Genomic DNA, 12,107 nt, shown 5'->3' with positions numbered 1-12,107 from the left:
TTGACTGGACAGAACAGATGCAGTCTTGGGAATAAAATGGAAACAGCACGCATATCCCAGCAGAGACATAACCTTGCCAATGGCACAATCCTGCTTTTCCTATTCATCTACGCACATATTGTACATGCCAAACGCCAGCCGGGACAAGGGCCGAATTAAAAAAAAAGAAAAGAAAAGCCAAAACATTGTATACTCTCGACTTGTAGCAGCCCAGAGGCCTACTCGTGGCATCCGCGTCCCTAGCCCATCTAACCCAGCCGTCTTTTCTTCGCCCGCTAAGCGCCGACCTGTGGAACAAATGCGTATCGAGGCAACGCCGCCATTCTCTCCTCCGGGCTGAATTCGACATCGTCGTAAATCATCCTGCCCTTCTTCTCCTTCTTGGCCTTCCTGTCGCCCGCGTCTTCGGCTTCCTGTGCCTGCTGCGGCTTGACGCCCGCCTCGGCCATGCGGATCAGTTGGTCGACGTCGTCGCCCACGCCGCCGGCCGCACCGCCCTGCGGCTGCCAGTAGCCTGCCTGGGGCGGTCGTTGCGGCAGACCAGTCCCCCCGAGAGCGTGGCTTGGAGGTCGGGCCGGTAGGGAGTCGGCAGGGTATGCGTACGCCTGCTGGCCGGGGTATGTTGGCTGCGCGGCGTTTTGCTGCTGGTTTCCCTAAAGACGCCGGTTAGAAGACTCTCGTTACTTTGCCCAAGTGGCAACATGTACGCCCGTTCGTTTCACGTACTTGTTCCGTGGGAGGGGTGTTGGTTCGCTCCTCCGCCGCGGGAGGCAGTATGCCCGCCTTCTTCTGCGCTCTAAACTCGGCCAGTCTTTTCAAGAGGTCCTCCGACGCTTCCACCCTGACCTTCTTCCTGGGCGTCGCCTGTCCCGAGGCAGGGTTGCCCGTTGCGATGCGCCGGTCCTCTTGGGCCTGGTAGAAGTTCTGGATGATTCGGCTGCGGTGTTGCTCCAGGGCGTCTTGGGGAATACCCTCCATGCCAAAGATTTCGACTTCGAGTCCTTGGCGGTTAGGGAGCGCATTTTCGACTTGGCTGAGGGTTTCTTTGTGGACTTGGTTCAAGTGTACGGAGAGACCTGTTCGAGGTTGATATTTAGCAAACCTGTGTGTCACGATTGCGTTGTAGGCTGCGACTTTCACGTCCCAAATGAAGAGCGTCTCTCATACCTCCGGCTGTGTTGAGTCGTCGTCCGCAACGATCGCATTTGAAATGTTTGGCTTTTTGGTGAGAGATGAGGAGCTTCAAATCTTCAAAATCTCGTTCGCCTGCAAATAATGCCAAGTCAGAATTCAGTCCCGAGTCCTTTCAGTTGAACAGCGGCGGTGTCTAATCGTACAGTAGTAACACCAAGGACGAGCTAGCACCTCCTCGATGTCGGGGTGACCACGCTTCTTTTTGCCCATCTTGACGAGCGCGCACGAGGTCGCGCACGGGGCGTTGACGGGGAAAATAGGTCAAGTATCAAGGATTGGAGACGGTCGCACGCGATGAATGCGCAAGGAACGAATTGGGCGCGTAGACTCGGAGGGCAGAAGAATAGAACAGTCTAGTGGTTTGGATGTGTGCTTGCTGGTCAGGCCTGCAAATACTGTGTCGTGGACTATGTAGCGGTATTGCTCCCAGCTTGTCCGACGGTTGAAATGCGGTTAAATGGAGACATGGCCAACCCCAACCCCAACCAACCCGACCCCGCTTTTCCGTGGCCCTTTCTTCTCGCATTCTCAAATATGGCATCGTCCAGGATAGAGCTCCAGAGCAACCAACTACATTACACATGAGTGGAACCGCCACCGAAAGGAAAGCTATCGTGGCGTGCAGGTTTAGGCCAGTTTATATATACAATTTATGGGATATCGTGTATATTCCTCATTATCATAAAGGCACCTCGACCCCACAATATGCTAATACCCTGGTACAAAGTCCCATCATCCCTCATTCCGCGTATCATCGTCCTCTTCACCATCCTCCAGTTCTAATCAACAATGGTATATAGTCGGATCCAGCCCTCATAGGTTTTGCTTCTATGCACTTAAATAACGCCAAAGCTCTCAGGGTTTCAAATATCAAAACAATGCAGCGGCTGCCGTCATCTCCTAATCCCGAGGAGTCTGATCAAACATTATCAATGGCCATGATGTTGGCTGTGGCACCATGGGCAGTTCGCCACCAGTGTGAGGCATTCCGTTGCCCGCCATTATGGGCGTGATGACCGAGTTTCTTCCTGTTTCTGCATCGCCAAGAGTCATTAGTGAATCGGCGCCGTATCGTTGTTGGCTCTCTGCAATCGCAGCAGACCAATTCTGCCATGACGACCTCCACATCATGTCAGAGTTTTGGTGGCAGATATGCTGCCCAGCCTCGGAACCGTATCCTGCGAGGGTGGCAGTCTGAGCAGGGTCACCTGGGTGCCCAGCAGCTTCATTTGAACTAGGATAATATAGGTCGGTCTGGTCGTGCTGGTATGAGGATGTGGCCTGAGGGTTTGGTTGCGTCTGTTGGTCCATGTATGCCAGGGATGGATACGTCGCATGCGCCGGGGCCGTAATATTTGCATGGTAGAAATTTTTGGTGAGTTCTTCCGCCTGGGAAGTGTCAGCCGACGGAAAGGATTGATTCTGAGGGGCAACAGCTCCAAACGGAACGGCATGGCCATGTTGCTGCTGCTCTTGTGGTGCCAACGGAACTGTGCCTTGCGAGGGCAAGGTATGCTCTTGCTTCACGTTGACGTGAGTCAGAATCGGATTCTTCCCATCCTTCTGCGGCATATCATGTTCGATCCAAGACATGGTGCGGTTAATCAATTGCGCAATCTGAGTACTCATGCCAGTGCCGCAGCCTGCCAAGACGGCCTGTTAGCAATTGTGTGGGCGCGTTGGAGTCAATTGGGAGACGCTTACCGAGCAGGGCACTCATTTCTCTAACAATGTTCATCCACCTCTGCATTTCATCCCTCAGCCTGGCTACTTCGTCTTGTGTGATTTCAAACCGTCGTTGCCATTGAGGTACTAGCATGGACAAGATGGCAACACAGTACAGGGACATCTGATGCCATGTCGTATCTAGGGCCTTCATCCTACTCAGATGTTCGACAGTCTGGAGATATTCCCTGGCAGCCTCCTCGCAAATTTTGGTGTTTTCAGCAATCAGGGCCGCATCAGTCGTCATTGCCAATGACGGATGTCTGATGTGCAGACGGAACTCCAGCATGTAGGTGCGTGCGAAGAGAGCGCCGACCATTCCATGGTCATTTTTCTTGGCCGGGCTAAGCCGCATGGATTCTGGAAGGTCGGCCTCCCACTGCTTCATCTGAGCTTCAAGGACGGCGAGGACATTCTTGTAGTTGCTTTCGTCTCTCCGCACACTAAAGATATTCGCGTACATCTCCATATAAATGGGGATGCATTTGAATGCGGCAATTGCGATTTCATAGGGGCAAGGAACGGTTCGTGATGTGTCGACGCCCTCGTCGGACAATAGCTCGTCAGCGATTGGCTCTGGGAAATCGACGTCAAAGTCCTGCACGGATACTGGGAGTGGGTAGCCTCGTTTGCCATTGATGTCAACAACAACCATCATCATGTTCCACCAGGCACGTTTGCGAAGTTCGTTCTGCAAATCTGTTGGTTCACCAGGCTTTTTCGTTCTCCGATGATAATTCAGCTCGATTGCTCGGTGCAAAGCCATACTTGCAACTATCGATCCGCAACCCGGTTTGGGAAAGGCTCTCGTATGGGAGGCGATGAGAACCAGACCTTGTAAAGCTTCAAAGTCTGCAGAGGAAAAGACCTCGTACATCTTACTGAGAGCAAAATGGTAATGCTTGTTTGAAAGATCATTAAAGTTGTTGCGCTGCTCCAGGGTTTCGCTGTTCCGAACTCCAAATTGGAATAGTATGATGGCGAACACCATGTGCACCAAGACCATCTCGGGCACAGTGGGTTTGAAACCGGGTTCATCATATACTCTCGTCAACTATGAAGGAGAGTGTCAATGGATGGACAATTCGAGTAAAGGGGCAAAAAAGGGCCTAGGGCAGGACGTGAATGGAAACTCACAAGTTTCATAAATGTTGGCTTGTGCAGCAAGGGCATGAAAGAGGCAATGGTGATGAAGTACCACTCAGCATAGATGAAAGCATTTTCACGGGTAGGCAACTCAACCTGAACAGCAGGGTTCACGCGCATGGCGGAACGCAAGAATGCCTGCACTGACTTGTTATACAAAGGCACAGAAGGGTCAGCAGCGGTGGGTGGCTCATCGACATCTGGCGCATCAAAGGAGGTGGTTTCAATGGTAGTGCCCAACAGAGTAAGTGTCATTCCCTTCAAGGAGCTGAGAGGTGCATCGTCGGATCCAACGCCCCAACGGCTCTGCTCGGGCCTGGTTTGCCACTCGTTGCGCGGAAGTTTATGCCGGAGAATGCTGCTTGTTGGGTCCGGCGTCGAGCTGTCCTTGATCCATAGAGAGCCAAACTTGCACCAGCCGTCATTGCTCGAGGCGGCGGCTACATTGGCCGAGGCATTGCTCGCGTCTTCTTCTTGAGCGGCGTCGGGAGGGCTCTGGGCGCGAACACGTCCTTGGAAGGGCTTGACCTCGACGTTTTTTTCTGCGCAGAGCCGCTCCAAGTCGCGAATGTGCGACATCATGCGGCTCTTTTCCCGTTCCAGCTGCTGCATGTAGCCTCTGCGCTCGGTGCGGCCCGTGACACGATCCGTGACATAACAGTCCAGATTCAGATTGATGCAGTGCGAGCAACCCTCGGGCAGGGCGTCACAGCGGATCTTGCGCACCTTGCATCTGTCGCAAGCTTGGCCAGTGCGGGTATATGACTGAAGACGGTTCTTGACGACAGAAGAGAAATCCTCGGGCCCCCGATCCGAACGTGCCAGCTTTAGCTTGGCGGTGCTGGAGGCGCTGGCATCGTCATCACTAGCTCCGCTACCATCCGCCGAGCGTTTGGCAGGGCGAGGGGGCATCTTTACATTGAAGGCGACGGAAGCTGGAGGCTTGGTCGAGCGCGGGGAGATGCTCGTGGGCGACGAGATGGCCGAAGAGACATGGATGGAGGCGAAGCCGGTCGGGCTGGAGTTGCAGCTGGAACTGGAGCTGGCGCTGGCGCTGGAGCCCAGCCGGACAGATGACGGGACTGCAGTATTGATATGAATACCAGACGATGATGTTGGAGTCGGCGTCGGAAGGGAAGACGAGGGCACAGACGAGGGCACAGACAAAGGCAGCAGGGTGGGAATAAAGGTGGGAACAGCGGTGGGAACCGACGATCGGAATGATGGCGTCGGAGCGACTGAACCTGGTGGGCCAGCACAAGCTTCATGTTGTTGAGATGAAGACGAGGCGACCTGGGGCCCGGAAGCACAGCGACCGGCGGTGCCCTCCAGCTGGTGCTGCTGGTGCTGCTGGTGCGGCGGCGCCGCGGCATCTGCACCGGCACATGCACCACCAGCGGTGCGGATAGTGGGCGCTGGGGTGCTTCTGCTGGTGGAGGTGGTGCTCGCAGGCGCAGGCGGAGGTGCGCATGCAGCGGCCGCTGCAGGTCCGGGTTCAACAGCAGGTGGTCCATGTGTGCTGGAAGGCGCATGTGGCCTGGCAGCCGCTGGCCCAGCAGGCGCAGCGGGGTTTGCAGCACGAGGGCCTGCAGGGCTCGTAGGGCTCACGCTTGCACCGCCCATGTCAACATCGACAACGCATGCGTCCATGTCGACGTCGCCGATATCCGCGCTGACGGCAGAACTGACACCCGCACTAGCAGCGCCAAGGCTACCGCCAGCAGCACATGTTGCGCCTCCTGCAGCGCTGGCAGGACTCAGGCTGGCAGCACCGCCAGGGCCCGTTGCGCATCGCGCCCGGCGCCCGCTAAAACTGCCGCAGCCGTGGCTGCTGTAACTGCCGTAGCCCTGACCGCAACTGGTGGATCGGGAGCTCGACCTCGCGCTCCATGTCGACGTTGACCTTGACCATGATCGGCCCGCGGGCGACGGTGCACCAGGGCCACGCGGCACCCATGTGAAGTCGACAAAGGTCGTGGACCTCGGTGAGACAAAAAAAGAAGCATCATCCTCATGCAACACTGACGACTGCGGCGCCGGTGGCCCTGGCAACGTCGAATCACCGGCCTTTGCGGCTTCGGGTTGCGAGAAATGGAGCTGAGCCGTGCCGTCCATGATTGAGGGAGCTGCCATTGGCCTTTCATACGACGCATAAGACGCCGGGCACCAATAATACAGAATTGCGGGTACAAGCACTCCGGAGGTACTTGGGAATGATATCGAGCAAGTTACTATGCAGCACCTAACTACTCCGTCGCTGCACTCAAGACCCAAAGCTCACGAGCCAGGATATCCGGAGCGGCCTCCAACGCCTTGCACCGGCTACCAGGCTGATGGTCAGCGAGGCTTGGAGCAGCAAACTATTCGGTCTCGTCTCTGCCCCAGTCTTCAGCGGCACCCGTCCTTTGGGGGTCGAATGACACAAATTTGGGGGCCGACGGGAAGCCTGACAGTCCCCAGTCGTCCAAGCCAATCTTTGGCGTCGGAGCAGTCACGGAGAAGACGATCCGAGCACCTGGGGTGCTGTCAAATGCTTTGCTGGGTGGCTGTGCGAGCAGGCTTCAAGGGTTGACTGCTTTGACGCTTCAATGGTCCTTCGGTGGTGCGGCGTCTAGTCCTAAAGCGCCGAAAACACCTCAGCTGCGCAAGGTGTTTCTTACCTGCGGGCTGGTGGTTTCGCCGCCTCCCAATGTACTATTATCCGTTTAGACTTGGTCGTGACAGACTTTGGAGGCTGCAAATCATCATACCTATGGTCAAGTTCAGACAATCCGCGCGGACAAAACCCGGCCAACGGTATCGACGGAACACGACTATGGCTCCCCGATGCCGAATAAACCCCCGAATCAGCAGATTCAATTCTGGCACATTCAGCCAGTCAAGGCCGGGCTATGCCAAATAAAACCTTCCGACGTTGAGGCACTTGGGTAGGGATCAGACAAGGGTGGCACCTTTAAATGAACGTGCATATGTTGTACAATGCGCCCTGTGGAATCCCGAGAATGCCTTAGAAGGTCTCCTCTTGGCAAACAAAAAAGTGGCGTGTTTGCAATTCCCCAAGGTTCCCCGAGAAACTTGAGCAACTCGACTTGACATCTTTCACCCATGACCCTGCTTTGGAGACAGACTCATCTTCCTTTATACCTTTGATTCCTCATAACAATGCCCCTTTGTTAGCCGGAGCAAGCGACGATCTGTTCGTTACCGTGATCCGCACTTATTACCCAGGTCTTGTTTATTTACCCATTGCTTTGCCAATGAGGCGGCCTTAGACGGCCCTGTCTGCAAACCTGACCCTGATGACCCTGGCCCTCGTCACTGCGGTGCTTGGGTTCGCAATGTCCGACTACCAGCCGCGAGCCCCGTCGCCTGGTCAAAACTTAGAATAAGGAGACCCAGATGGTGTGATGTAGACAACAACACCCGCCAACAATACGGATTGTCAAGTCGGGACGCTCCAGTGGGGGGAAGTGTCCGAGTTCTAAATGTTCCAACCCGAGTAGAAAACGTCCCGAGCCCACAAGGAAACTTCCCGGCTTGATGTATTCTGGAAAACTTCCGCTTTCGGCACGACGATTTTTGGCTTGCTGTATTCTGTTTGCTTGCCGACTGACGAGAGACTTTTTTATTTTACACTCGCTTCCGCGGCTCGGACCGTTGACACTCTGCAAATTCTGTGAAGCGGGCAGGCGAATCGTTTCCAGGGTACGAACCATGAATGATGAATTGTGGCTGCTCTCGGCCCTTGAACCTTGTATCCTGCAGCTTCAAATCAATTGCCTACTGGGTTGTTACTGACCGGGTCTGCTTATTGGACGCTGGTCATCTGTTTGGGGAGCACATCAACTCTGTACTTTGCCGGCACTATCGAGTCATGACGGGAAGCTTCAAGGTGCCTGCGTTTTGTCTTCGGACGGCGAGAGCCGGCAGCTTGCAGCCTGTACAAGATCCAAGAGATGGCTCGGAGACGGAAGAGCCCATGTTGCCCCTTACGAGGCAATGTCTCTCGGAGCCAAGTAAAGAACAATAATGATGACGACGACGGAGACTACGATGGCACCATCCTTATTTTTGGCTGTTTAAGCGCCAACTTGGCCCGCACGCATTTTTTTCGCCCTCAAGCTCATCGTCCAAAGCCGCAAGCCGCCCACAAAAACCACAAGGGTGGGGCGGCACGGCCGGAACTGCGGGGCTCGCATCAGATCTTCTCGTGCGTTGTTTAAACCTCGTTTTGATCATCTGCACTGGTCTTTTCCCAACAACCCAAACATCCACTATCGCTATCACCGCCATCACCGCCATCACACCTAGGACACGCTTTGCCCGATAGACGACGTGTCTCTTTTGAGTCGCTTTACAACATCCAACTATGACGCTAGAAGCCCCGTCGATCGAACACATTCCCCCGTCATACAAGGTCTACCTTGGCCTCTTTCAAAACGTCCACAATGCAGACTTTCTCCATCAACAACTCCTCAGTCGAAATGCAGACTTCGAGTACGCTTTTGTCGACGCCTCTGTGGTACTGTCAGCCCCATGACTTGCTCCATTTGTTTCCGGGGACAATATAAGATTTCAAGCATTTAAAGTATCCAGCTCACCTTGTCCATATTTTCATTTGTAGGTGGTGTCTCGCCGGCAGTTGCTTTCGGCCATTTTCAAGGCCGTCAACGCGGCTACGAACGGCTCACTCAAGACGCCAAATGTACACTCTGAGATTGTAGTCTCTCTAAATCCGTCCAATAATGTAAGCAAACGCACTCTGATGGCCGCCTTTGTTTGCTCTGGTCCTCCAATAATTATGCACCAAGTCCAAGCACAGACTTGCTGACGGCAGGTCAGATTACCGATTCATACCGCCGGTTTGGCATCTCGCCTACTACGAAGAACCTTGCCGTCGTCAAAGTTACGTACTCGCCGGAATCGTCGGAGTCGAATTCCGCGCCGTCCAAAGACAGCATCCAGGCACATTTAGCGGAGCATGTCAAGGGAACTCCCATTGACGTCACCGATGCCAACATAGCCGCTACAACAGATATCTCCAAAGTTCGCAAATATTACAAACTCAACGGCCTGGACTGGCTGGAGGCCATCAGGGACGAGCAGAAAAAACGAGCAGAATTAGACACACTTGTAGTTAGCGCAATGGCACTACGCGGACTTTGATCTCTATTAAAGATGCAAGTAACAAATTCACCGATATCCTAACAAGGCTGGGCCGACGGGAGTATTATTTTAAAATGTTTTTTGTATTGATTTACTGTAAGTCATCATGTAATCTGTCCCGACACCCTCTCCGCTCTTCTCTCTACCGCGTTGGTTCTCATTAATCTAATATCATAGAAGTGTGCTCCTTTGCTCCAAATGAATCGCTATGAATATGGATATCAACGCCAGAAATTTCTCAAAATAACCAAATTTTGCCAACAGAGATCATTGAAAAAAAAAAAAAAAGAAAGTGCTAGGAAATCGCTTCACCGCCTAGAATGCAAAATCTATGCAAGACGAAGAGTATTCTTGACGCGACGAACAACCTCGGCCCACATGGCGTCACGTCCACTCTTTGTTCGCTGGACAGCGTCCTTGTTCTCTTGAGCACGTCGAAGCAAATATTTCATGCACTCGCCAGTCGTCCCCCAAACGAGATACTTGTAGGCAGGCAAGTTGGGAGTAGCCGAGGCATCTGCAGCACGTGCGGATTGGCTAGCCTCGACCAGCTCACAGCTAATTTCGTCGGCCATACCCTGAAGTTGGGCGAAGGCGATCTCGGATTTGGCACCACCAGCGTCGCAAATCGCGCGGGCTTTCTGAACAGACTCGGCGTTGTGAGTGGCAAGGACAAGATGGGCAGCGGGATATTCGCCATTGCCTTCGAGGGTGGTGTTCCATTGACGGGTCAGGACACTCGCAGCAACACCGTCGTAGCACGCGTCGGTATCGGCTTTGGTATCAAAGAAGCATTCGCGAGGGTCTGAACCAAGATAGGCACCGCGAACCAGCTTGACGCCAAGTGAGAATTGGCCCTCCTGTGCCATGGCAAGGTGGCGTTCCAAAACGGCGGGGGTCTTCTTCTTGTACGCTTGGTAGGTCCCGTAGATGGTGCAAGTGTCAGGAGAAGTGTTGTACTTCTTGGCAAACTCCATTGTCCAGTCGTCAATACCATCCTGGAGGGCGTCCTGCTCAGCATCGAACAAGAGACGAACGCCACGCTCGTGAGCAAGCTGGCAGATGGAATCGATAGACTTGGATAGGTAAGGGCTGGCGGGAAGTTTATGCTTCAGCTCATGCAGAGCCAGACTGCCAGCGCCGGTGAACCTATGAGCGGGGTTAGCAAGATGGGCCTTTCTTTTGCAAATGATGACACTCATCTAGTACTTACTTGAGTGCGACAAAGTCCCCTGGCTGTGCCAAACGGACGGTTTCAAGGGTACCCTCAGCCCAGGGCACAATCTCGTTGTCGATGACTTTTTGGGTCTCTTGTCCTGCAGCCAACTCGACCTCCTCGGCCTGCTTCTCTGTCAAGACAACCTCGCGAGCATATCCCAGGATTACGCCAGTGAACCCAATGTTCTTCAACCTGTTGATAGTTGCCTGCACTTCAGCGGGATTCTCACCAGCACAGAACTGGGCATAGAATGACTTCTTGAGGAAGTATCGCAGAATAGGGTTTCTATCCGGGTTAAAGACGGGGTTGGTGCTGTGAGCCAGCAAGGTCATGATCTGCAGCGACGGTGGCAAAAGCAGAGGGGAGGAAGACACGACAGTCGTGGCCAAGGAGCGGATGATCATGCTCAAGGGCAAAACCGAGAGGGGTGCGCGGCTTGGTTCCAAGTTGGCCGGAGGAGGGACGGCACCTGGCAACTCAGCGACGGTCGACGACTTGCGCTCTGAAGAGTGAATACCCCGACGCTGCTGGGTCATGAGGGCAAAGCTGCCTTTGGGAGAAGCGGTGATGTGGCCATGGTTGGCACGAATCACCGCCGTCGCGAGAAGAGCATATGTGGATGAGAATGAGTCGGTATTGGGGAAAGTAGAGGCCCTGCGAACGGGCAAGCAAGCAAACCCGCGAGAAGGCGCGAGTCTCATTGCAATCCTGTTGGCTTCGTGTGAGGAGTGAAGTCGGCTAGCTCTGTCTAAGTGCTAGGTTTTTGGTTTGTTTCCTGATGGAAGATGGGGAAGATGTGATGATGAAGAGTGGGAAGAGGTGAGAGGAGAAAAAACAAAGCGACGATTGGGTGGCGCTTTATGTTCTTCTTGGGTGGTTTGGCGTTGATGTGTGAGTAAAAGCGTTGATTGGGTTTGGGTGATTTGGGCTTATCAGTGAATATTGGGAGGTAGGAGGATGGATGGGAGGGTGCCTCGATGGGATGGAGAGATAAGAGAGGCAGTGAGCGAAGCAGGCGAGCAAGCGAGCTTCGTTGGTGGCGATGAGTTGTGAGAGTTGAGAGCAGCAAAGTGTCCACAGCAGATTCAGCTGGGCAAACGTTTGTGGTATATTAAGATGATGACGATGATGTCGACGATGGTTAGTATGGACACAAGATGAAAGAAATCCCCAAAAGCCAACTCTCGTCAAAAAGGGTGGCGGCGAGGGCTCCTCTCTAATATTGGTTCCAGTCTCCTTTCCTGTTCGCCTTTCGCTTCGGGGTCGGTGTTTTTCTGTTTAACCAGGTGACCAAAAGATCGTGGGGTGGGCGGGCGCCATGGAGGAGGGCAAAAAGTCGTGGTCTTATACCTTTGGGCTGGCCATTGCCTCCGCCAGAGCCGGGGGTCCGGGAACGGCGTTATCGTGGGACACGAAGGCCAGAAGGGGGGGCGTGGCTCGTGAGTGTGCCGAGTAACGAACAAGCCAGAGCATGGCAGATGCCGGCGTACGGAGGTCTGGCTATTGATAATCTCGTGCGGCGACGAGCGGGCGGCGACTCGGACGAGCGAGCCTCCTCTCCCTCTCGTCGCCTCTGGCTGATTAAAGAAAAAAACAACACCAAGACGCCAGAACCAGGCATCCAGCGTCTGGTCCGATAAAGGGCCCACGCCAATAA

The 12,107-nt window shown here is 54.1% G+C and overlaps 4 protein-coding genes across 4 annotated transcripts; 1 reads left to right on the top strand and 3 right to left on the bottom strand.

Moving 5' to 3' along the window:
* Positions 1-275: 275 nt before the first annotated feature.
* Positions 276-1,404, bottom strand: MAA_08990 (ring-6; the record flags this gene model as incomplete). The annotated part of the gene is made up of 4 exons (XM_007826988.2): positions 276-653; positions 727-1,076; positions 1,168-1,266; positions 1,338-1,404. 4 exons carry the CDS (start codon positions 1,402-1,404, stop codon positions 276-278), a joined length of 894 nt encoding a protein of 297 aa, XP_007825179.2.
* Positions 1,405-2,094: 690 nt separating this feature from the next.
* On the bottom strand, positions 2,095-6,180 carry MAA_08991 (C6 transcription factor FacB; the record flags this gene model as incomplete). The annotated part of the gene is made up of 3 exons (XM_007826989.2): positions 2,095-2,837; positions 2,899-3,973; positions 4,057-6,180. 3 exons carry the CDS (start codon positions 6,178-6,180, stop codon positions 2,095-2,097), a joined length of 3,942 nt encoding a protein of 1,313 aa, XP_007825180.2.
* Positions 6,181-8,434: 2,254 nt separating this feature from the next.
* MAA_08992 (Kinase binding protein CGI-121) lies at positions 8,435-9,231 on the top strand (the record flags this gene model as incomplete). Its single annotated transcript, XM_007826990.2, has 3 exons — positions 8,435-8,587; positions 8,690-8,812; positions 8,908-9,231. 3 exons carry the CDS (start codon positions 8,435-8,437, stop codon positions 9,229-9,231), a joined length of 600 nt encoding a protein of 199 aa, XP_007825181.2.
* Positions 9,232-9,560: 329 nt separating this feature from the next.
* MAA_08993 (proline dehydrogenase-like protein) lies at positions 9,561-11,151 on the bottom strand (the record flags this gene model as incomplete). The annotated part of the gene is made up of 2 exons (XM_007826991.1): positions 9,561-10,380; positions 10,445-11,151. The coding sequence occupies 2 exons, from the start codon at positions 11,149-11,151 to the stop codon at positions 9,561-9,563; spliced, it is 1,527 nt and encodes a 508-aa protein (XP_007825182.1).
* Between the last annotated feature and the right edge of the window lie 956 nt (positions 11,152-12,107).

The sequence above is a fragment of the Metarhizium robertsii genome (genome assembly GCF_000187425.2).
Source record: "Metarhizium robertsii ARSEF 23 chromosome Unknown MAA_Scf_6, whole genome shotgun sequence".
Lineage (NCBI taxonomy): Eukaryota > Fungi > Ascomycota > Sordariomycetes > Hypocreales > Clavicipitaceae > Metarhizium > Metarhizium robertsii.
This window is presented reverse-complemented; position numbering and strand designations above follow the sequence as displayed.